The 25,371-nt window shown below is 33.8% G+C and overlaps 2 protein-coding genes and 1 pseudogene across 3 annotated transcripts; all 3 read right to left on the minus strand.

Annotated features, from left to right (window-relative positions):
* Positions 1-3,915: 3,915 nt before the first annotated feature.
* On the minus strand, positions 3,916-8,782 carry LOC142630704 (uncharacterized). 2 transcript variants are annotated; one of them, XM_075804731.1, is made up of 4 exons: positions 8,344-8,782; positions 8,151-8,256; positions 6,260-6,471; positions 3,916-5,242 (listed from the first exon to the last, which is right to left on the minus strand). In XM_075804731.1, the coding sequence occupies exons 1-4, from the start codon at positions 8,530-8,532 to the stop codon at positions 4,106-4,108; spliced, it is 1,644 nt and encodes a 547-aa protein (XP_075660846.1). In that variant the 5' UTR covers positions 8,533-8,782; the 3' UTR covers positions 3,916-4,105. The 2 variants fall into 2 exon arrangements, with proteins under 2 accessions (XP_075660846.1, XP_075660847.1); XM_075804732.1 differs by having other exon boundaries at positions 6,260-6,508; positions 8,344-8,375.
* Positions 8,783-10,209: 1,427 nt separating this feature from the next.
* On the minus strand, positions 10,210-17,771 carry LOC142630937 (uncharacterized). The gene is made up of 3 exons (XM_075805002.1): positions 14,861-17,771; positions 10,427-10,825; positions 10,210-10,336 (listed from the first exon to the last, which is right to left on the minus strand). The coding sequence occupies exons 1-2, from the start codon at positions 17,769-17,771 to the stop codon at positions 10,521-10,523; spliced, it is 3,216 nt and encodes a 1,071-aa protein (XP_075661117.1). The 3' UTR covers positions 10,210-10,336; positions 10,427-10,520.
* A 3,190-nt stretch (positions 17,772-20,961) lies between these two features.
* LOC142632311 (putative receptor-like protein kinase At3g47110) lies at positions 20,962-24,427 on the minus strand (annotated as a pseudogene).
* Positions 24,428-25,371: the final 944 nt, after the last annotated feature.

The raw sequence follows: 25,371 nt of genomic DNA on the forward strand, positions 1-25,371 counted from the left end.
CTTAACACCAACATAGATGATAAGGGGTGGGTTCCAGTTAGGAACATATCTAAGGGGGCCCAGGCCCCTGGTCCTAATTTGTTTTTTTACTAGTTATATTTTCCATTTTTGCAGTTGGGCTTCCATCTTTACTAGTTATATCTTTCATTAGTGTTTTTTTTATTTATTTTTGTCTTTATTGGTAAATGATTATATTTTAATATATTAAAAAACAATGATTTTGTGTATGTGTTTTGGTTATTAATTTATTAATACAATATGGATGTTTATTTGGAGTTTTTTTTTTTTTTTTTGCTGTACTTCAGTCCCCTAACTTGAAATCTTAGGTCTGTTTTTATTCCAGTTAGCTTAACTGGTAAAGTTTCTTTTTATTGAATAAGAGATTTGAGATTCGATCTTTACTTACATAAAAAACTGATTGATGCCTTGGTTTAATGATAAAATTAAAAGATAGCAATCATCGAGAGCAGAAGCCATAAGTTGAAATAAAACCCAAGCAAGATCTTAAAAAAAAAAATGAAGAAAAAGAAGAAGAAGAACTAGGGTGGAAATGTAAAATTTTTCCTAAAAAAATTTCAAGCATAGAGAAATAGAGCTCATATAAAACATACTATTGTAACTTTTTTTTTTTTTTGAGAAACCAAACTGGGAATTTATTATCAAACAAAAAGAGAAATCTTAATGAACATAAAAAAAGAAAAAAAAAAGAAAAAAAAAAAGAGCCAACGGAGCAATGTCTCCAAGTAGGTCTTTTAACCAAACCTGTACTCCGGACTAGCTTTAGCGTTTTCTGCCAGAGCGTCTGCAACCTTATTACTGTTGCATTTTACATGACAAAAATTAATCTATAACTCCGGACCTTACTATTATTATTATTATTTTTTTGGTGTAATGACCTTACTATTGTAACTTAACCATAAAAGTATCCAATAGTTTCAAACTTACATAAGTAAAGACGAATTCATTACTTTACTAAATGAATTGGATACAGCAATATAATACAACTAAACACACTTTTAATTAGGTTAGTCAATCAAATATTAGAAAGTTATAATTGAATATTTTAATGAAATTATGTTTTTGATTTCTGTGATAAATTTATTTACTAGTCATTAGTTATATATTTTGTTGGGTTATAGATTAATCCCGCTAATTAATTCAATTACCCAAATTGATTAATTATGTCAAATTACATGTAATATATGAAGACACGAACAAATCACCAAATAAACTAAATTGTAGAGGAAATTAAATTGACAATATGATTTGTTGACTAATGGAAAAAATCTCTCACAAAGCAAAAACTCTACCGGATGATTTTCAGGTCATTACTCTCAAGAATTGCTAATCAAAATCAAGAGATTACAAGTACAAGGAATCTTACAACCTGGCCTATCTCAAAGTACTAACCTACAGTTGAATTCTTATGCCAATTCCCAATTGGTCTTGATTTTGTAGAGATTTCTTCCTTTTGTATTGATCTCAATATGTGACTAATTCATTTGCACGAATACCAGTACATGATTAACTCTAAGCAACTGAATCTTGCTGTTGAATGCAAAGTTCTTCAATACACTTTGAAGATATGGAAGCACTTGGTTACAGAATTTTAAGACGCATATGAATGCAGTAGCTTCACAATAAGTGTATCTCTTCTCTATATGAGTCTCTATGTGTATGATGACTTTGAAATAAACCTTTTATATTCCCTAGAAGTTTAGTGAACAAAACCCTAGTAATTCAAGTCATCATGGGCCGAAAAAAGAAATTGAAAATTTTGGATCTACGTAGCTCGATAGATTGAGAGATATTGAGCTTGTGTCGAGACTAGTGTCGAGGTACACTTTTTCAGCTTTTTTTCACTTGTTTCTTAGTGCAGTCTTTATGCCTTTAATAATACCACTTATTAAAAAGTCCCGAGACATACTTTATGATATTTTAGAAACCACTTAGAACTACCCAAATACAAGTAAAATGCATTTTGTCAAAACATTAGCCAACTAATGAATAATATGACCCTAACAATTGGGATATTACATACAAAGAAAATCAAAGAGACAAGTACATATAGAAGTGTGGATCTGGATTGTTGGAAGACTTAGACCCCAATTAAATTGATGAATTACCTAAGTTGATTAATTATTCAAATTATGTAATGGCCCAATTGTGTTTACTATGAGCACATTATATTCCGTAAATTAAGTACAAGGGAAAGTAAATTTGACATAGATGATATAGTTATAATGGGAAAATGCTGATGGAAAAAACCTCAACGGGTGGTTTGAATTTTATTACCAACTTGAAGAATTAACTATGTAAAATGAAAGTTACAACAATGCAGAATATATTTGATCCTCTTAGTTTTGCTATAGTTAAACTTATGTGACCACGTGTAATTTCAACCTAGTTAGACTCTTCTACTTTGTGAATCTCTTCGGTGCACGGATACTCAATCCATATCTAACTCATCACACAACTTTTTGATGTAGTAGTTTTTGTGTTCATGACTTCACTAGAATACTCTGGATCTTCAATGTAGACCAGAGATGCAGCATAGTACAAAACCCTTGGTGCATATATGTCACAATAGTTTCTCCAACTTTCACTATCTCTCTTATCTTATAATGACCTAAAAAGCATTTTTAAATGTCATGGAACCCCAATGCATGGATTTCTAGGTCACTTGGTCATCATGGCTGTAGACTGAAAAGTCTGGTAAACCAGAGCTTGACTTGTTGACAAGAGTCGAACTTGGAGTCAAGGTTTAATGAACCTTAATCGGTCAACTTGTAATTGACCCTGCAAAACCTCTTCTTGAGCAATTTCTTGACCTGGATTCTCGCGTTTTCAATGTACAACTTCAAATACATTCTTGGACACTAAAACTCAACCTAAAAACATTAAATTACATTTTTGGAAATACGGTTGCCAACACTAGATACATTTGATCCTAACATGAATCAAACTGCTAAGTTTAAAATGTATACAAACTGTTAAAGTTTACTGAACATGTGTGCAGATTAAATCAAGTCTTTTAAGGGAACTGAGTACGTGCATTGGTCAAGTATGTCACATGGTAGTCAGTTTTTTTAAAAGGAATAGAAACGCTTATAATTGGTAGCTTAGAGAGGGGATTTTGACCAAAGGTTTAGTATATATGATCATGTGGTGTGCGCGTGTAATGTGCTCAGATCAAATGCAATTTCTTTCTCTCAGTTTCTTAGCTCATTCTCTCTATTTTCTTCTTTTCACTTAACTCATATTTCTCTTGATTGTTTTAATGCATATACTGCAAATTTTACATAGTTTGAATGCCATATGATCATAGCTTCCTGCTCAACCGATTCCACAGCCTCAAATGCTTTACTTAGTTGTCCTCAAGCTCCAATTTTTTTCTATCCAAGATCTCCAATTTTGTTTCTGTGAAGCTTACTAAAGGAGCTTGCTAAAGGCTAGCAGCAGTAGGACTAACTATAAACAATGAGAAATTGCTGCACAAAATACTGGAAAAGTTGCCATATTAGTACCATGCCTTTAGTTCTGCAAAAAGAACAAGGAGTGAGCCATTATCCTTTGAAGAAATCCATGTACCCTTAAACTCAAAAGATCAATCACTGAAAGAAAGACTCATCAAATGACTCCAATGACTCCAGTGGAGTCACTCCATACAGTACTCGATGGCCAAGGCTGCAACATTCACAGAACAAAAACCAGGAGTGAACTCTTTTACACAAGAATTTCATCCTCACCACAGCAAAAGCAGGGGCCAATCCAATTTTAAGGATGTATGGACGAAAGTCACGAAATTTAAAGGATAAGGAGATATTGCAAGTGATCTTCAAAGAATTGATCATTCCATTTTTAAGTAACACACGAACAAACACCTCAGTATTTGAATGTACACTCAAGTTGCAATTATTGAAACATCCAATGCATCCTTTATTCATAGAGGGATCAAATATTGCTACAAAATGGGAAAAAAATTACTTTAAAAAATCACCCCATGAAGGGAAATATAAATACAATGACTTGTTGTACGGCCAAAGCACCAATCCTAATGCTATATGTATACTTTCCCGTTGCCTCCTCATTGGAAAAGGCAAGACTATAACTCAAATTTCCTCTTGGCACACTTGCTGGCTTTCATGAGCTCCACTAAGGAGGGAAGAGGCTGAGGCACAGGAACATTCATTGTCCTATAAAACTTCCTCAATCTTTCACTATAGCTCTTTGATGATCCAATTGTTAAAGAAGCATTGTTATGAACTTCAGTCTCTTTATCCACTGACTTCAGACATTGCACTTCAATATCTGCTATACCTGTCTTGCTTTCTGACTTGTGGCATTTCACTTCAGCTTCCTCCTGGAATGAGAATTCTTCTACTTTGTTGGCAGATATTTGTGGAGGGTTATTGTAGATAGATGCAACTATTGGGCCCTCATGTGAAAAACTAAAATCTTGGAGACCAAGTCTCGCTCTTCCAAATAATGTCACTTTTTTGCTTGGAGGGGACAATTTTATAGGTCCTTTTAGGCCCGTAGATACTTTTACTGGTTCAAATTGAGGTTGAGCATAAGTTTGGGTGTGCTCTTCAACCATAGGAGAACCACTAACACCTTTGATGGATACATCCACATCTGGAGAACCTTCCGTGCCAATATCAAGAAGCTTCCAGATAGGGTCATTTGGAGCTACGTGATTGCCAAAGCAGTGTTTCTTAACAAAATCTAGCTCCATGGCCCTACAACTAGGGGTTGTTGAAACAACCCATTTAGGCACAAGAAGTTGCAGGGTCCATTCTAATTCTTCCTTGGATGAGTGAATTGAGTAACAAACATGCCAAACACCAAATTGGTCCCTTACTGCTTCATTCATTCTCAGTTTTCTTTGACTATTATTCTCCGAGAACTCTTCCTCACATGCATACCACTGTGCTGATGGGCGGATTATGAGAGGGGCAGGTTGGCAGTGAGCTTGGGCCTCCAAAAGCTTTGCTTTTGCTCTTTCATATAGTTTAGGAAATCCATCTAATACCTGGAAGCGGGACGAGGAATCTTCAGAGATAATGTCAGGAAATGTTAGGGTTAGAGCTTGGAAACACTCTGGATTAGAGGCTTTATCAACATAGATCTTGGACCCAAATGTTTGGGACACATTTGCCAGAATTTCTTCCTGGCCGAGAAGGTCACAGGTCAGATACACCACAGGGGCATCAGGATGCTTCCATATACAATTAATAACCTATTTCATGGAAACGTAGTTTGAAATGTAAGAAGCAGATTGAGGTTGTATTGAAATTGTGACATAAGAAATGTGCTTAACATTTAAGATAGAACTGTAGAGAAAAACAATCACATGGCCACACAAGCACTCACTCCAACGAGAGAGAGAGAGAGAGAGAGAGAGAGAGAGAGAGAGAGAGAGAGAGTCATAAACTGCTAAGAAATATAATAATAAAACATAAACATGAAACTTTTTTATTACGCTAACCATCGTCAAGATTATAACAAGGAGCATAAAAGGTCATCTATTTTAAAATAATTTGAATGGAATATATTTCTTTCATAATTGGATGCCCTTATTGATTACTATTACTGATATACAATAATGTTAGTAAGAATTCCCAAAGCCTGCTTAAGTGCCTTACTTATGGACACTAAGATAATGATACGCATAACGAGAATGAACTGTGAATTAACAGCATCCATTTATGATATATACCTAAACCAGAGTTCATATTAACCTTGAAGTTTTATGCAGCAATAAAAAAAAATGTGTAGAGGAAAATAAAGTATCCTAGTTTAAAATTAGGCCTACATAAGGGCTCATTTATAGTTACACATCAAATATGAATGCCTGCTAAATGAATTAACCATTGATGAGGTTCGAAATCAGGTTTCTAAGGATATGCTATCTACAGAAAAATTTTCATGATCCATAAATTACAGATGCAGAATATTGTTTCCACAAATTTTCAAAAGATTACCTTAATGTAAAACAAACTAAAACTACAAAGGAGCAAGCAAGATAGATATTATCAATGGTACGTAATAGCCATGAAAATAGATTTTGATTAAACCAAATACAAGTATATAAAGACTTGTATTCACATTCTGCACATTTCAATCTAACATGAGGAAAAAAAAAGTATGTAGGGCTTACAGTAAGGTCATAATATACACATCGCAGCATGTTTGAGACCACTGATCACTTCAGACATTATAAAAGAAACATGAATAGAATGAAGACCATGGGTACCTGTTGGATTGCTGAGTGCTTGCTGGGAAGGTTCTGACGAAATCTCCCAAATGTGCAGTCTAGGAAAACATAATCAAGTTGACACCTTGGTACTTTTCCTTTCTTGCCAACAAACTTCTTTGGTAAACTTTGTACACACTCAGCCGTGAGTCTGCAATCTCCTGTGTGCAAGATATTACCAAAATTGCCTTCAAACAAGAACATTACAGCTCCTGAGGTTTACACAACCCATGCCAGAAAAGGGACAATCTGTCAATAGAGCTTCTCAAAATCATTTTAGGTTTTGAACACAAATGAAAGAAAGAGATAAATGCATTATCAAATGGGGTATCTATTTGACAAGTAATTTATCAAAGGAGTATTGAACTGTATGAGTCTGCTGACATTTTATCTTTCCCAAATTTTAATGATTTTCCCTTGGCAACATGGCTCCTGAGATATCTACTAAGTTGATTGTGCTTCTTTGCTTTTGTAGAATGGTCTTTACCGACACACAAGCTCCCAAGTAGAAATTTCACTTAGGTGATGCATTCGAAACCATTTCTTTTGTCAGTAAAACTTAGATACAGTACTTTAGGTCTATTACATTAAGTTCCCCAATTGAATTCAAACAACTAGACCTAGTTGCATTGAATTTAATTGTGTTTTAATAGTCAATGCAATCAGGCATTTATATTTAATTGGGGAACATAGTATACTGCTCCTAAGTTTCACCATTTTTTTTGCTAAGAGCTGATGAGAATTAGAAATAATTGCCTATACATTATGCAAATTAAATGATCCCAGAATTTTTTATTATTTTTAAGAACTTTCTGAACGAGTTTTACTAGCATTGTTGTTTTCCTTTAGTTGATTTTCTCCCATAATTCCTAAATCCAAGACATTCCTAGCCTAATTATGTCAATATGATGCAGGCACTTGAAAAAAAAAAAAAAATATAATAGAAAATGTTTATTGTGTATAGCTTTGGAATTTGCTTGTGGGAGATATATTGCACCATATCCTAATCTTATACTCTCTGCTCTGACTTCGTCTGTTGTTTATTAGGTATATAATTTTCTTCTGTGTGGACACACTATTGCACACCATTTTAAGTGTGACATATTATTTACTTAAAAATGTAGAGTATTAGGCCAGAGATACCCAACTGTTGCCCAAGCTCTCTAGGAAAAATTATGAACCAGGTTAAAAGCCCCAACAAAAGCCCAGCGATGGTTGAGGGAGTAACCATGTTAAAAGCCACTGACACTTAAAAGGGCAAAGGGATGGCACCTATTTACAGACAACAGGGCTGTTTATTCCTTAAGGGCCTGTTTGGATTGGGTGCGGAGGGAGGGGGAGCAAAAAGGAGTAGAGTAGAGTTGGCCAAAAATTAGGTTAATTTCCATTCAACTCTACTCTACCCCCTCCCTCCCCCTCAATCCAAGCAGACCATAAATCTGTATCTAGCTAGACCACGGGGCAGAAATTTGATTCATCATGCCTGAACTCATAAAATAGAGTAACATCCTCCCCTCCCCAGTACTTATTTTTGTTGAAGTTATAGACTTTTTTTATTAAACTTGGCTTCATGCCATTCACTTAAATTTCTCTCCAAAATAACTTGGAACTACATATCTGCTTTGCCTGCTAATTCATCTCTCTCTAATTCTAAGGGTAACATCCACTCCAATCTCTATTCAATCGTAACCATTAAAAATACAACATATCATTATAAGATCAAATTTAAACAAATCCTATCCCTGAAATATGCATATATATAAAATATGAAATATCCAACAATAAGAACAAAATTATACGATTTCCACAAAACCCACATGAGCAAACCAATTAAACAGCAAAATACAATACAGAGCCAATCAAAAACTATAAAAGAAGAACAATAAATTACCAGGGCAGTGGTTGGCATCAAAAGCCGTGACAGTGAAAGCCCCATCAGGATCATCCACAACCACCGATTGCCCAATTTCAATTTCCACAAACAATGAATCATCAAGCTGCGCAAAACCCATAAAATCAAGCACAACCCAATTTTTTAAAAAATTAAAAAAAAAAAAAAAAAAACCCTGAAAACAGAGACAAACCTGGGGGTAGTGTTGAAGGACTAGAGACTTGGTGAGAAGGGTTGAGTAGATAGGGAAAGAAAAGTGGGAAGAGATGCCAAAGGAGTGGTCTTTGTGGGCATGAGTTAAAAAGTGGTGCCTCTTTCTCTTTGAAGAAGAAGTCCATGTGTCCACTGAGAATGGTAGCCCTTTGGGCATTTCTATTGGCATTTTCCTGCTACTGATTTGTGTGGGGAGATATGGGTTTGAGAGGAAAAAAAAACAGAAGAATAATGTTGTGAAAAAGAAAAAAGTTTTCCTCTACAGAAAGAAAGAATGAGAGGGAAGGAAAATAAAAAGTTTTCCATGTTGGGGGGAAATGTTTTTGTAAACAATTGAGGATAATGAATCGAGATCATTGAGTTTAAGCCCGACCCGACCGTTCACCCATCATCCAACTGTGATTATTACTTTATTTTCTGTTATTTCTTGGGGACCCGTAGGATTATGTTTAAGTACCCTTCGATTTTGGCAAATGACGGAGGAGACTGTTATTTGGGTCTAAGCCGGTAGTGTTAACGTGTTAATGACTTAGGAGGAGTGTTAATTTAGCCAAATAAGGTAGTAGTCTAAAAGATTTTCTCCCTAGTGTTAACGTACTTAGGAGTGTATTTGGTGGTTTTAGGAATTTTTTTTTTAGAATAGTTACTAACAAATTTAAATTATACAAAATTTAACAAAGAGATAGCCAAATTTGTCCCAAGTTTATAGCCAAATTTGTCCTTAAACTAATACATTATTTGACGTACCTGATTACAGGATCATATACAAACTCATCTTACTCGACATGCAGAAACTTGGATCTTATGGAGCTTCTTAGAAAAGTTGTGTATAAAATAGACTGTCTTTAATTTAATGGTTCTCAACCATGATTAGGTCACTCCAAATATTGCAATTTCGTCTTATCACTAGCATAATAGAATTAACCATTGTTATTGATTCCGTTCCGTTCCGGCCGGAACGGCCGGAATTTTTCGTTCCGGTGTGCAAACCGGTACCGGAATACCCAACGTTCCACCTCGGGCCAGATTTCGGGCCATTCCGGTCCATTCCGGCCAATTCCGGCCGAGATGTGAATTCCGGCCGGTACATGATTTGGCCTATGGAAAAAAAAAAAAAAAAATTTGATGGCTAATATTATGTTATAAATTTTTTTGGCTTATTAGTTATTAATTATTATGTGCTTATGTAATGAGTAATGACTTGTTATAAATCTTCTTATTGTGTGATGTTAAATAGATGTTATATTGATGTTTAAGACTTAAGAGTTAAGACTAAATGATTTGTATTATTTGAAATTTAGTTATTTATTTATTAGAATTGACAATTTTATGTTTTACAAGAATATATATAATTTAATTTTTAGGAACCCGAAACACCTTAAAACGGTACGCCGAAATCGGACGGTACCGAAATATTCCATTCCACTGGACAAACCGAAACAGGGTCCGAAACGGTATTAATAACAATGGAATTAACTCCTTAACAGATTTGACTAGGAAGAACATGAATGGAACCTATTACTCCTTATTCTATCTTGGCTGGCATTGTTATCACGTGATTACTTTTGTTCTTGAGAATTGGGTAACCATTGCATGGATGTATGTGATTTGCATTAATGTAAACAAATCATAGCTTCTATTATTTAACCTCGACCTTTGAAGAAAAATGTATTGACGAGGAATTGGTAGCAAGTGGAAAATACATCTTATTATTTGCTTGAATATATTATAACTACAAATTAAATTAAATAGTTAATTTTCAAAGCATAATATCAATAGAATTAAACATTGATACAAGTTTGAGGGAAATTATTTTTAGTTACTCACAAACGTATAAAACACAAATATAAGACAAGGTGTAAGAAACATGCAGAACACTCCTTATGCAATAAACCATGACCATGCTTATCTAGTATGCCAGAGGAATCTCTCCATCCATTGTAAAACTTTGAAGGATTGTAGACTTTATGGGCCTGCGATATAACATAAAGAGGAAAATAGCAAAGTAAGTAAATTATTTAATTAATACCAACACTAAGAGGGTGAAAAGTTTGATTTTTGACCTTCCATGTAGTCAAACATGTTGCATTAACTCCTAGAGCCAAGAAGAATGTCCCTGACCAAATGCAGCTCAGAAATGGCCTTGCTAATGTCCCATCATTCTTGTGGTAACCCCACAGAGCACGCCACTTTGACCTTGACCATGGATATCAAACACTCCTTTTTTCTATTTGTAGGGCTAAACTTATGCTTATCAATCACTTTATCAACATTATTTAAAAGCTTTGAGTCAACAATCTCCATTACACAATTAGGCAAGGCCATGCTAGCATAATGGTGAAGATTAAAGCCTCCCTCAAACATGTGATATGTGGGTCTCTTTCCTGTTATCATCTCTAACAATAGGATTCCATAACTATAGACATCCCCTTTGGTTGACACTCCACTTCCTATACCGTACTCTGTCATTTAGGATATTTGACATAAATAATATATTCACATGACAATTAGGGATCTAAAAATTAATGTAACTAGTCGCAGACCCACGCGATGCTCAGAAAAATTTGATATGATTATTTTTTATTAGATAATTATTGAATTAATATATTAGATTGCGTATTTTTAAAAGTTCAATATGTGTTATTTAAAATTATGTTTTAAATCAGAAGTTTTTTGTAGTTAGGTATTATATATAGTGAGATATGTATGAAAACACAATACAATAATTTTTTTTTTATAAAATTGATAGTATGAGAACTATTAGACCAAGTTGTAACTATGTATACTTTGTCTATTACTATACAGATATATGCAATTCAACTCTTATAGGTATATTTTTCTCCAAAACATAGATCCACATCACTTTCTTCCTCACAATTGAAAGTAAGTGAAAAAGTAAATAAAGATAACTATGCAATAGATCATAATCAATAAATCATATATCATAAAGTGGAAATATAAAATAAAATAAATTGCAAAAAAAAAAAAATTCCTTAAGTATCTATACATTAAAACATTAATAGCATAATGATGCTATAGATTAAATTATATTTTATCTTATTCTCTTTTTGGCATTTTCAGTAAAGATGATCAACTAAGGAAAGTAAAACCCTACCAAGAAAGTTCAAATTAACTAAAAATTTGATGGTGGTGATGCTAATTATTTGTAATAAAATGACCAAAATAAAAATAACAAAAAGTCAAGGAACTTATAGCAAAATGCTTTCTATACAAAATTCCAGTAGAAGGGAGACTAATAGGCGCTCCACTTTCTTCAAGACATAGGAGATTATAAAAGACCATACATCCTTTGCCTACCCTTTTTCTCTTTCTCAAATTCACATTACCAAAGAAGTATATGAAGCTAAAAACATTGTGAATACATCTTTGTTCAATGGAAGTCCATTGGTGGGCACATTCAAAATCATAGCCATGTATAAACTCAAATTTCGATTAAAAAAAAAAAACTACTTATTAACCCAAACCAAAATTCAACCAAAGCTATAAGAGTGATTTGTGATGGGAAATTTAAAAAAATACAACACAAAAAATTAAATTAAAAAAACCATCAACCTAAATTAGAGCTATAAAAAAGAACAAAAATCGAGAGAGAGAGAGAGAGAGAGAGAGAGAGAGAGAGAGAGAGAGAGAGTCCTCATAGTTTTTGTGTGGAAAAAATATGGATTGAATAGAATAAATAATATCAAATTTATACAAAATAAGATGGGGAGAAGAAGAGTCAACATATAAGAAATGAAATGATGAAAGAAGTTTAATGGTAAAATAAGGAGTAGTAGGGAGATAAAGAGGCAAAGAGGGAGGAGAAAGGTTGGAGGAAGAGAAGAAGAGTTTTTTTTTTTTTTTTTTTTTTTAAGAATAGGAAGATGAAAAGTTTAAAATTTCAATTTTAACAATTACTTGAAATTAGAAAGAAGAAAACGAAAAGTTGAAATCAATTTGGGTAGTTGAATATAATCAAACATTTGCATCTACTGAATAGTAATGTTTGTAATGAATAGTCAAATATGTGCATATATCTACTAAAAAGATAATGAATTATTCAATTTTACCAATTACTTGAAATTAGAAAGGAAAAAATGAACGGTTGAAATCAATTTGGGTAGCTAAATAGTCAAATATTTGCATTCAAAAAAAAATGAAAAGTAACATGTTGAATAGTAATAGCGTGCATTAATAGGTTTGTCCATGAACTATATTTAATTATTTTATATAAAATAAAATAGAAAAATCATAAAAGATTTTTTTTTTAAAGTATGACATAACTGATGAGGTGGTTCAATAGGAGTATAACAACATTAAATTTTACGTCTCAGCTTTTAGATATATATAGACCAGTCTCTAACCTGTGCGATGCACGGGAAAACTATTGACTATAAAAAAAAAAAAAAAAAATCTAACAATGAATAAATAGTTTTTTTTAATAGGGCTGATGTGGGAAAATGTGAAAGCTTCAAAATAAGTCAAAGGCTTCAGTTTTATAGTATATATAGATTAATGCATGGTCAAATTGATATATAACTCAAAATGAAAGTATGTTTGCGTGGGTTTTATGTGCATCAGAAGTAGAGGTGTTTATAAGACGTTGCTTCTCATCCAAATTTCACATGTTTTGATCAATGCAGCATCATAGGAACAAAGACCTGAAACAGTACTACATGTCATACAAAAAAGAATACCAACCAAATATAAGTTTTGTACTAAAGATACAAGTAAAATTGTACAAACAAATTGATTCCTATAAAACTATTTTATGCTCAAAGCTATAAAAAAACATTAATCTAAAGAAAACTCATCCAAGCACCGAGATTCAAAACTTTAACACTGACCTTAAAATAATATCAACCATTTCAAGCTTTTAGCAAAAATAAATTTTTGGTCACAAAATACCATTCAAGCACAAATTCTATATACAAAGAAGGAAATATGTGAATTGAGAACATGCAAATACATGAAGAATAAAGTTAGAGAGAGAGAGAGAGAGGGGTACTATTGCTGTGGTGAAGTTAATTTCCCTATTGCAACCCCTAAACTTCATGTATTAGGGAGATTTTCTTTTTGGAGAAAAATGTATTAGAGAAATCGAAAGAGACAATCCAAATATAAGAAATATATAGAGTTGAAGAATAAAGTTAGAGAGAGCGAGAGGTACTATTGCTGTGGTGAAGCTAATTTCCCTACTGCAACCCTTAACTTTCATTTATTAGGGAGATTTTTTTTTTTGGGAGAAAAAAAGTATTAGAGAAATTGAAAGAGACAATCCAAATATAGGAAATATAGAGAGTTAAAGTTTTTGACTGTTTTATTGAAAGAAGAGGAAAGGATGTAGAAGATTTATTAATTTTTTTGGTAACAATCATATATCAACATATGAAAGGTTGGATAAACCCATAAAATGTAACGGTTAAAAAAGCGTAAAATTAAAAAGGTAAATGGAGTCTAACATGGCAACGCAATAGGAAGTATGAATACATGCTGAATGAAAACGGCAAAGAAAAATATTGGCAGCTTAACATTCAAATGGAAATAAAAAATAAAAGGTAATATTGGTTCATATGCTGAGAGAGAGAGAGAGAGAGAGAGAGAGAGAGAGAGAGAGAGAGAGAGAGAGAGAGAGAGAGAGGTGTAGAGATATGCTTAATTAGAACGTTAAGGGTCATTATGGTAATAGGAAAATGAAAGAAGAGGAAAGAGAGTATAGATATTATGGTAATAGGAAAATGTAAAAAGAGGAAAGAGAGCATAGATCTTTAGGTTTATGGAAAGGGAAAAAAAAAAAAAGTTTTAAATCCAATTTCATAATATATAATTAGATATGTGTTTTAGGAGTGATGGAGGGGGAAAAAACCAAAAAAGAAAAAAAGAAAAAGGAAAGAGTTTTTTTTTCTTAGGAAACGATAGATTTTGTTAGTGGTGATTTAGTTATGATAAAACATGACTTTTGGGTTACTTAAAAAAGATCTAAGCCAAAAAAGAAAAGGAAAAAAAAATTGATGGAGTATTTAAGTTTATTGTGGATATTAATTATAATGGTGGAACTTATAGCGTATATTGTTGACACATGCTAAAAAATTGACATGTATTTAATAATTGTTTGCCACATGGTGTTATTTGTCATATCATACCTAATAAATGGGAGAAGTTACAACAAATAAAGAATGTGAGGAGGTTGTAATCTATCGGTGACAGTCAGAATTTCATATAATAGCAGCATTTGAAGAGTCTAGGTTAATGGAGAGACACATGATAGAGTTGAAAATAGAGTAACACTTGAATTTAAGGAGATGCTCAATAAATATCAACCGGTAAATCTAAAAATAAAAATAAAATATGAAATGAAATGTTGACATGGCGCTGACGTGGTTTAACTGGAGTGTAGCAACAATAAATGTTACACTTTAGCTTTTAGTAATATATAAATAATGGTTAACGTGGGAAAGCATATATTAACAATTAAAAGACCAGTAAATTTTTGTTACCTGGAGGAGTGTACCTGATTGTTCCCCTTATTCCAATTGAGCTGCTTTGTTTTGGAATTGTAAATTCTGAAAGAAATTTTGCAAGCCCAAAATCTCCAACATGAGTTGTCATATCATAACCGAAAAGAATGTTACTTGGCTTTAGATCACAGTGAACAACTGGCACTAGGCAATGGTGGTCTAGGTAATCGAGTGCACATGCAACATCAATGGCAATGTTTGTTCTTTGAAGAAGGTTCAAATTTTGTAGCTCTGCTTGCTCGGTATCTATTTCCAAATCCATATGTAACCATTTTTCTACACTTCCATTTGGCATGAACTCATAAACTAGAGCCTTAAAATCATTTCCCTGAAAATCCACACTTGAGCAGGAAGTTATTATCTTCACAAGATTCCGATGACGAATATTTTTCAAGGCGTCACACTCAGAGATGAAGCTCCTAAAAGCTCCTTGACATTGAAGATTTAGTACCTTGACTGCAACAATTGACCCATCTTCACCAATGATGCCTTTATACACTAAACCAAAACTACCCACTCCAATCAAATTTGTTAATGAGAACTCATCTGTTGCTTTGAGAAGCATTTGGTAAGACACTTTCAAAAGTGACTTTCTCAAGGTAGATCCTGAAGACTCATCTTTTCTTATATTTTTGTGCCAATAAGATAAGAAAAAAGACACTGTGGCAACTACAAGGAGCACACATGCCACTGTGATTACAATTGTGAGTGCGAGGGAGCACTTCATTTTCTTCTCTTTTTTAGTTAAGCAGCTGGGCAACATGACATCTGATATGCCCCCACAAAGCCTGCTGTTTTCGACAACAAATATTGTGCTAGCATTTGCGAACACTCCTTTTGTTGGAACCTCTCCCTGAAAATCATTGAAGGATAAATTCAAATTCTTGAGGGAGAGTTTTTCCAAGAAATTTGGAATTTGACTAGAGAAGTTATTTCGAGAAAGATCCATGACTTGAATACCACTCAAAGAACTCAAGGATGTTGGAATTTCTCCTTGAAATAAATTACCCTCCACATAAAGGTACTCAAGGCTTGTGCAAGAGCCTAGGCTACTTGAAATTTTACCAGACAACTTGTTCTCGGATAAGTTCAACACTTCTAAATGGACTAAGTTGCCAACTTCTGATGGTAGTGATCCTACGAAAAAGTTTTGTGCTAAACTGAGTCCAATTGATAGCATGGAAATTGCAAAGAGTTGCTTTGGAATGGTGCCAATGAGATTGTTTTGAGAAAGATCTAGCAACAACAAATATTGGCAATTTTCTATCCTTGGTGGGATACTTCCTTGCAATATGTTATTATCTAAGATCAATTCAGTTAACAATGATAGGTTTCCAAGCGTAATTGGTAACCTTCCTGAAAGCTTGTTGTTAGATAAATGTAATCGTTGTAACTTTTTAAGACTGCTAATATCAGCTGGGATTGTCCCCGTAAATTTGTTATCATTCATCAATAAGATTGTCAAGTTAACCAAATTACCCATCCCTAAAGGGATCTCTCCAAAAATAAGATTGTGGCCAATCGCAAAATAAGTAAGTGGGGTTGAAAGATTGCCAAAAACATTAGGCAACTTACCTTCGAATTGATTCACCTCAAGACTTATTCTCAGTAAACTGCTACAATTGAGTAGAGATTGCAAGAAATTCATTTCATTATCATCTCCACTTCTGAAATAATTATTGCTAATTATAAAATCGTTCAAACGGTGTAAGCCTCCTAAATTGACTGAAATTTTTCCCGTAAAATTGTTCTCGGCAACTGCAAAAGATTGTAGCTCTGAAGCATCAGATAATGAGACCGGTAGAGATCCAGTAAATTGGTTTGAATAGATTTGAAACAACTGGAGATGCGGAAGGGTGAGGAATAAGTTTGTTGGAAGACTTCCACTAGGCTCATTTTCATACATTGAAAAATAAGTAATAGACGAACGATTATAGAAAGATGGAGGGATCAAACCAGAAAGTTTATTGTCACCCAGTGTAAGTGTATTTAAGCTTCCTAATTGACCCAAGGCTTCTGGAATGTGTCCTCCAAAGACATTGTAGGTTGCAGAAAAAACTTGGAGAGAGCTTAAGTTGCCTATGAAAGGTGGGATTCCTCCTGTGAGATTGTTGTTGCGAACAGCAAGAAACTCCAGCTTTGACAAAGAAGCAATCTCCTTATAGATTGACCCTGAAAGGTTATTTTTACCAACTACAAGATATCTGAGTTCGATGCAATGAGAAAGGTTTGCAGGAATTTTCCCTTGGAAGGAGTTATTAGACAGGCCCAATCTTCGCGACCTGAGTAGACGACCAACTTCATCTACGATTTGGCCTTCAATGGTGTTGTTGGAGAGCTGGATTTCCCTAATGAAGCTGAGGTTGCCTACGTATGGAGACAAGGAACCCACCAAACCTCTGGAACTCAAATCTAATACAGTGACTCTTCTATGCTTGTGGCTGCACGTAACACCTTCCCACTTGCAGAAATAGAGGGAATCATTCCCCGAGCTTAAAATGTTTTCAGGGTCATGTGTTATCTTCTTTTTGAAGGCCAACAAAGCTTGATGATCCGTCTCATTCCCACCAAAATAACTAAAGGTGGAAGTACTACTACCAGCAAAAATAGTAGGAATTTTTACATGCAGCAGTTTAAAGAACAACAGAAGGATGGCTTGGAAGTGAATTGGACACAATAGTCTGAGACTCATTGCTGCAAGTGAAAATCCTCTTCCTTGCCTTTTCATTTCCAATGTGCAAAATTTAGGCTTGCTTAACAAAATAAGGCATCTATACGGTGAAAATGGGTGCACCAGGGTCTTGATGATGACATAATAGGCGTCACTTCTACAAAGGCCTAGACTTTTTTTTTTGTGTGGGTATAATTGATGCCTTACTTGTGACGACATACAAGGTAGTCTTGTCCTTGTGCCTTTGATATTGATCTTGAAGTTTACTTTTGAGGCTGAGCTGTAATTGTTCTTTGTGGGTAACCGATTAGACTTCTTTTGTGGGTATTTGGTTGATGACTAACTTTGTGACCAAGTACAAGATAGTACTATCCTTGCGTTATTGATATCAATTGTGAAGTTGACTTTTGAGGTGTGCACTGCAATTGTTCTTCGTTGATAACCAAATATTCATTTTTTATGTTGTGATGTGTTTCCTACTCTTTGGAAATTTTGGTATTGCATGCGATTGTTAGATAAAGCATAAGGGATTTGTCATTTAATCATATGGTTTTTTCAATGTCGTTGGATAATATGCATGAAAACAAACAATTTGATTTAAAGGATAAATGGAGGATGAAAGAAATTATGCATGTGTAAAGTTGTGATTTACAACTATGTTTTATGTTGACTTTTATTCCGTGTCAAATTTGATTGTAATTTTGTTCAATATTTTCCATGTATTTTTGTGGGATTTAATGTAAGGGTTGTGTGTGAGAGTTTGGTGAAGAATTTGTGAAGATGAGGATTTCGCGACTAGCTCGCAAATGCTGACCTGTGAAACAAGCCACGTGAGAAGCACATACTAGAATTTGAAGATTTGGATATGTGTTTATAGGGCCAAAAATACCACCATTTGGAAAAATATGTATATATTTACTATTGTTTGAAAAATAATTAGAGATCTATCACTTTTTTAAAACTTGAGTTTGTAGAACTCGAGTTTCACAAACTCGAGTTCCATGGAAAATAGCCATCAATTTTTTATGTAACTTGAATTTCAGAAACTTGAGTTCCATAAAAAATAGCACGACAAACTTAAAGGCTATGTTTTCAAAGAACTCGAGTTTCTAGAACTTGAGTTATACAGTAAACTTGAGTTTCAAAAAAGTTATAAATCAGTGGAGACTCTAGGATATATATTTAGAGGGATCAGTAAGAAGATGTATTTTTTTTTTTTTAATTTTATAAAAAATGAATCTTGTGGTCTACGTCATTTTCTTATTACAAATTTGTTCATAATAGATACTAGCAAGAGAATAAAAGATGAGAAATGCTATGTCCACAACATTTTCTCAATAAATCTTAGGTGATAAGTTGTTATTAGTTTTAATTTAAACCTATTACTAAAATTACTTTTTGGTCAATAAAAAACAATCTACTACTTAGGATTTGTTGTGAAAGTGTTGTGAACATAGCGTTTCTTATATAAGACAGTCTATAAGTTCATTGCATATTGTTGCTTAATACTAAACATACTAATTATTCTTGCTAAAATTGAATCTTTAAAATCATCTATTGTTTTAAATACAATAAACCCATTAATTATTGTTCTTAAGTGAACTCTAAATGAGATCTTTGCACATGACTCACTTGTTGGTTGGCTAAGCGTGGTTAAGAGCATCTTTAGCAATCTCTGTAAATTTCTATATTGTTTGAAGAATGAATAGTGACTTTTTCCTTTTATCTTCTTACTCTATCCCATTAAAATATTATTTCTTTATTCTTTTTTTAATATTTCTTCATTCATTCATAATGTCTATATTTTTCAAATTCCAAACAACATTAACAATTACATATGCTTTTTTTAATGAGAAGTGTTGCGTCTATAACATTTTTTTTGCAATATTTTCACAACAAAATCTTTTGTAGTAAGTTGTTACCCGTTCTAACTTGAAGCTACCACTTAAATTTCTTTTTTACTCACCAATATCAACTAATAATAATCTGTCACTTAAAATTTATTATGAAAGTATTGTGAAAATATAGTGTAACATTTTTCAATTTTGATTTCTTATTCTTTGTATTATTTTTCCTTTCTTTCTTTAGTTTTTTTTTATCCATACGTTTTTTCTTTTTTCTCTTGTTTTTCTCCTCCACAAATGTACACCTATCCCTATCTCTATCTTCACTTTTGTTTTACATTTTGTTTTTCAAGTTCTTGATCTCCATAACATATCTCCAGCTCTTCCTCTTTCTCTTTCTTTCTCTCTCTCTCATACACGCATAGATCACTAGTAGAGAACAAAGACTAGAGAGAGTTGGCCTTTTAAATCTACATTCATGCATGCTGCTTGTCCTCCTCCCCACTTCTAAGAACATGCAGCTTAATGAGCATATGGGTTAGAACAACGTTCTACATTTTTTTTTTTTTTTGGTTTTGATTTGATTAGTTTTATTTTATACGAAAGATTGTATTTTCTCTTTGTTTTGATTGTATCTCTCTCTTGTAGCAGTTGTGAATATTAAGTAAAAACTGAATATTTTAATTGATTGGTTGAATTTTTTATTCTCATAAATTGTCTTGCTAATGAACAGTAGGTCATCAGACCAAGAATGCCATTGTTCATTAGCAAACAATTTTTGGCTCATGAACACTAATTTAGAGAGGCTGTTGGAGTAATATTTTGTGGGTTTACTCTCCAAATTTTGGGTTTAAAAAGCTTGTTGGGGATGCTCTATGTGAGTTGTGTGCATTGCGCTTGAAAAGTACACATACCAACATCTGAGAATGGCTTGTAGTCTAAAGCTCTAACCAAGTTTATAGCCAAATTTGTCCTTAATCTAATACATTATTTGGCATACCTGATTATAGGATCATATACAAACTCATCTTACTCGACATGTAAAAACTTGGACCTTGTGGAGCTTCTTAGAAAAGTCATGTATAAAATAGACTGTCTTTAATTTGATGGTTCTCAACCATGATTAGGTCAGGTCACTCCATATTTTGTAATTTCATCTTATCACTAGCAGAATAGAAATAACTACTTAACAGATTTGACTAGCCAACATGATCTTCGAAGAACATGAATGGAACCTATTACTCCTTATTCTATCTTGTCAGGCATTGTTATTATGTGATTAATTTTGTTCTTGAAAATTGGGTAACCATAACATGGATATTCGTGATTTGCATTGATATAAACAAATCATCCATCCTTCTATTATTTAACCTCGACCTTTGAAGAAAAATGTATTGACGAGGAATAGGTAGCAAGTGGAAAATACATCTTATTATTTGCTTGAATATATTACAACTACAAATTATATTAAATAGTTGATATTCAAATCATAATAACAATATAATTAAACAAGATACAAGTTTGAGGGAAATTATTTTGAGTTACTCCCAAACGTGTAAAACACAAATATAAGGCAAGGAATAAGAAACATGCAGAACACTCCTTATGCAATAAACCATGACTATGCTTATCTAGTACGGAGTATGCGAGAAGAATCTCTCCATCCATTGTAAAACTTTGAAGGATTGTAGACTTTATGGGCCTGCGATTCAATATAAAAAGGAAAATAGCAAAGTAAGTAAATTATTTAAAACCAACATTAAGAGGGTGAAAAGTTTGATTTTTGACCTTCCATGTTGTCAAAGATGTTGCATTAACTCCTAGAGCCAAGAAGAATGTCCCTGACCAAATGCAGCTCAGAAATGGCCTTGCTAATGTCCCATCGTTCTTGTGGCAACTCCATAGAGCACGCTACTCCGACCTTGACCATGGATATCAAACACTCCTCTTTTCTATTTGTAGGGCTAAAATTATGATTATCTATCACTTCATCAACATTATTTAAAAGCTTTGAGTCAACAATCTCCATTACACAATTAGGCAAGGCCATGCTAGCATAATTGTGAAGGTTAGAGCCTCCCTCAAATATGTGATCTGTGGGCCTCTTTCCTGTTATCATCTCTAACAATAGGATTCCATAACTGTAGACATCCCTTTTGGTTGACGCCTCACTTCCTAGACCATACTCTGTCATTCAGGATATTTGACATAAATGATACATTCACATGACAATTAGGGATCTAAAAGTTAATGTTATCATGGTTAATGTGGTAAAGCATATATTAACAATTAAAAGAACAAAAAAATTTTGTTACCTGGAGGAGTGTACCCTATTGTTCCCCTTATTCCAATTGAGCTACTTTGTTTTGGAATTGTAAGTTCTGCAAGAAATTTTGCAAGCCCAAAATCTCCAACATGAGCTGTCATATCACAATCGAAAAGAATGTTACTTGACTTTAGATCATAGTGAACAACTGGCACTGGGCAATGGTGGTGTAGGTAATCGAGTGCACATGCAACATCAATGGCAATGTTTGTTCTTTGAAGAAGGTTCAAATTTTGTATCTCTGCTTGCTCGGTATCTGTTTCCAAATCCATATGTAACCATTTTTCTACACTTCCATTTGGCATGAACTCATAAACTAGAGCCTTAAAATCATTTCCCTGAAAATCCACACTTGAACAGGAAGTTATTATCTTCACAAGATTCCGATAACGAATATTTTTCAAGGCGTCACACTCAGAGATGAAGCTCCTAAAAGCTCCTTGACGTTGAAGATTTAGTACCTTGACTGCGACAATTGACCCATCTTCACCAAGGATGCCTTTGTACACTGAACCAAAACTACCCACACCAATCAAATTTGTTAATGAGAACCCATCTGTTGCTTTGAGAAGCATTTGGTAAGACACTTTCAAAAGCGACTTTCTCAAGGTAGATCCTAAAGACTCATCTTTTTTTTATATTTTTGTGCCAATAAAATAAGAAAAAAGACACGGTGGCAACTACAAGGAGCACACATGCCACTGAGATTACAATTGTGAGTGTAAGAGACCACTTCCTTTTCTTCTCTTTTTTAGTTAAGCAACTAGGCAACATGAGTTCTGATATGCCCCCACAAAGCCTGCTATTTTCGATAACTGATATTGCGCTAGCATTTGCAAACACTCCTTTTGTTGGAACCTCTCCCTGAAAATCATTGAAGGATAAATTCAATTTCTTGAGGGAGAGTTTTTCCAAGAAATTTGGAATTTGACTAGAGAAGTTATTCCGAGAAAGATCCATGACTTGAATACCACTCAAAGAACTTAGGGATGTTGGAATTTCTCCTTGAAATAAATTACCCTCCACATAAAGGTACTCAAGGCTTGTGCAAAAGCCTAGGCTACTTGGAATTTTACCAGACAACTTGTTCTCAGATAAGTTCAACACTGATAAATGGACTAAGTTGCCGACTTTTGAAGGTAGTGATCCTACGAAAAAGTTTTGTGCTAAACTAAGTGAAATTGACAACATGGAAATTGCAAAGAGTTGCTTTGGAATGGTGCCAGTGAGATTGTTTTGAGAAAGATCTAGCAACAACAAATTTTGGCATTTTTCTATACTTGGTGGGATAGTTCCTTGCAAAATGTTATTATCTAAGAACAATTTATTTAACAATGATAGGTTTCCGAGGGTAATCGGTGATCTTCCTGAGAATTTGTTGTCAGATAAATCTAATAGCTGTAACTTTTTAAGACTACTAATATCATCCGGGATTCTTCCAGTAAATTTGTTATACGCCATCTCTAAGATGGTCAAGTTAACCAAATTACCCATCCCTATTGGGATATCTCCAAAAATAAGATTTTCACTAATTGTAAAATCGGTAAGCTGGGTTGAAAGATTACCCAAAACATTGGGCAACGTACCTTCGAATTGATTTGATCCAAGATCTATTTTTTGTAAACTGCTACAATTGACTAGAGATTGAAAGAAATTCATTTCATCATCATCTACACTTCCAAAATTATTTCTGCCAATAAGGAAATGCTCTAAATTCTTTAAGCCTCCAAAATTGACTGAAAATTTTCCAATAAAATTGTTTGTGTCAACTTCAAAGTATTGTAGCTTTGAAGCATTAGATAATGAAACTGGAAGAGATCCAATGAACTGGTTTTCAGAGATTAGAAACAATTGGAGATTCGGAAGGGTGAGGAATAAGTTTGTAGGAAGACTTCCACTAAGCTCATTTTCATATAGTGCAAAAACAGTAATAGACGAAAGATTATATAAAGATGGAGGGATCAAACCAAAGAGTTTATTCCCAGCCAGTCCAAGAAAAGTTAAGCTTCTTAATTGACCCAAGGCATCTGGAATATGTCCTCCCAGAAAGTTGAAGGCTACAAATAGTTGTTGTAGAGAGCGAAGATTCCCAATGAAAGCTGGAATTTCTCCCTTGAGATTGTTCTTTCGAACATAAAGATACTCCAGCTTCGACAAAAAAGCAAGCTCCATTGGGATTGACCCTGAAAGGTTATTTCTACCTACATCAAGGTGGTAGAGGTTGGAGCAATGGGAAAGGTTTGCAGGAATTTCCCCTTCGAAGGAGTTATTAGACAACCGCAATGCTTGCAACCTGAATAGATTGCCAACTTCATCAGGGATTTTGCCTCCAATGGTGTTGTTTGCCAGCACAATTTCCCTAATGAAGCTAAGGTTGCCTATGTATGGAGACAAGGAACCCACTAAACCTTTGGCCTGAAGATCTAATACAATGACTCTTCTATGCTTGCGGCCACACGTAACACCTTCCCACTCGCAGAAATGGAGGGAATCATTCCATGAGCTTAAAACATTTTCAGGGTCACGTGTTATTTGTGTCTTGAAGGCCAACAAAGCCTGATGATCAGTCTCATTCCCACCAAAATAAGTGGAGGTGCCAATACTAATACCAAAAACAGCAAGAGTTTGTACATGCAGTAGTACAACCAACAAGAGAAGGATGGTTTGGAATTGAATTGAGCACAATAGTCTCAGACTCATTGCTTGCCTTTCCATTTCCAATGTGCAAATTTACGCTTGCTTGACAAAATAAGGCCTATATACAGTGTAAATACGGGTGCAACAGGGTCTCGATGATAACAAAATAGGCGTCAATTCTACAAAGGCTTAGACTTTTTTGTATGGGTATGGTTGATGCCTTACTTGTGACGACATACAAGATAGTCTCATCCTTTGATGTTGATCTTGAAGTTAACTTTTCAGGCTGGACTGAAATTATTCTTTGTGGGTACCCAATTAATTATACCTTTTTTTCCCATATGAGACAAAGACCTAGACTTCTTTTGGCAGTTTTTGGTTGATGACTAACTTTGTTAGCCATGTGCCGTTGTTTATTGACTTTGAAGGTATCTGAGAGGTTGAACTTGAACTGCAATCATGATTTTTACTAAAATTTTCTCCCAATTATTTTTATTGATGATAATTAACCGGTTAATTCGTTAGAGGAATTGGGTACACTGGGATCCCCATGAAAATATTACTATTTCATTGTTTGTGTTTTCAGAACATTTGAATTTTGGAAGTACATAAATACATGCTACAGAATTCAAAATTCAACTTTACACTAAAGAAATAAAGACGAAAAACCCACTTTCGTCCTTATATTTTCACCCGATTTTTACTTTGGTTCCTATATTTTATTTTCACCGTTTTTAGTTCCTAAAATAAAAAATGCGATTTCGTTTTTGTTCTTACCGTCAGTGTCCTAACGACAATGTCTTAGATGGTAGACGGAACACCCTATTAACTGATGTGGCGCTAATGTAGTCATTAAAATATTATTAAAAAAAAATATTATTTGACATTTTTATATGCCACATCAGCATTTTAATCATTTTAATTTTTTTAAAAGCCACATCAGATTTTTTTTTATAGTTTAAATTTAAAGAAAGACCTTAAATCTAATTAATTAAAATTTTAATTTCTTAAT

Source organism: Castanea sativa, chromosome 4 (genome assembly GCF_040712315.1).
Source record: "Castanea sativa cultivar Marrone di Chiusa Pesio chromosome 4, ASM4071231v1".
In the NCBI taxonomy this organism is placed as follows: Eukaryota; Viridiplantae; Streptophyta; class Magnoliopsida; order Fagales; family Fagaceae; genus Castanea; species Castanea sativa.

Bases quoted from the DNA above. Each gene is read 5' to 3' on its own strand.
- LOC142630704 (XM_075804731.1), bottom strand. From the start codon at position 8,532: ATGCCAATAGAAATGCCCAAAGGGCTACCATTCTCAGTGGACACATGG. The intron at 6,472-8,150 runs GTAATTTATTGT...TGTAAACCTCAG, and splicing joins TGATGCCAACCACTGCCCTG to GAGCTGTAATGTTCTTGTTT. The intron at 5,243-6,259 runs GTACCCATGGTC...TCCATGAAATAG, and splicing joins AGCACTCAGCAATCCAACAG to GTTATTAATTGTATATGGAA.
- LOC142630937 (XM_075805002.1), bottom strand. From the start codon at position 17,771: ATGTCGTCACAAGTAAGGCATCAATTATACCCACACAAAAAAAAAAGT. The intron at 10,826-14,860 runs GTAACAAAAATT...CCTAAATGACAG, and splicing joins AATCAGGTACACTCCTCCAG to AGTACGGTATAGGAAGTGGA.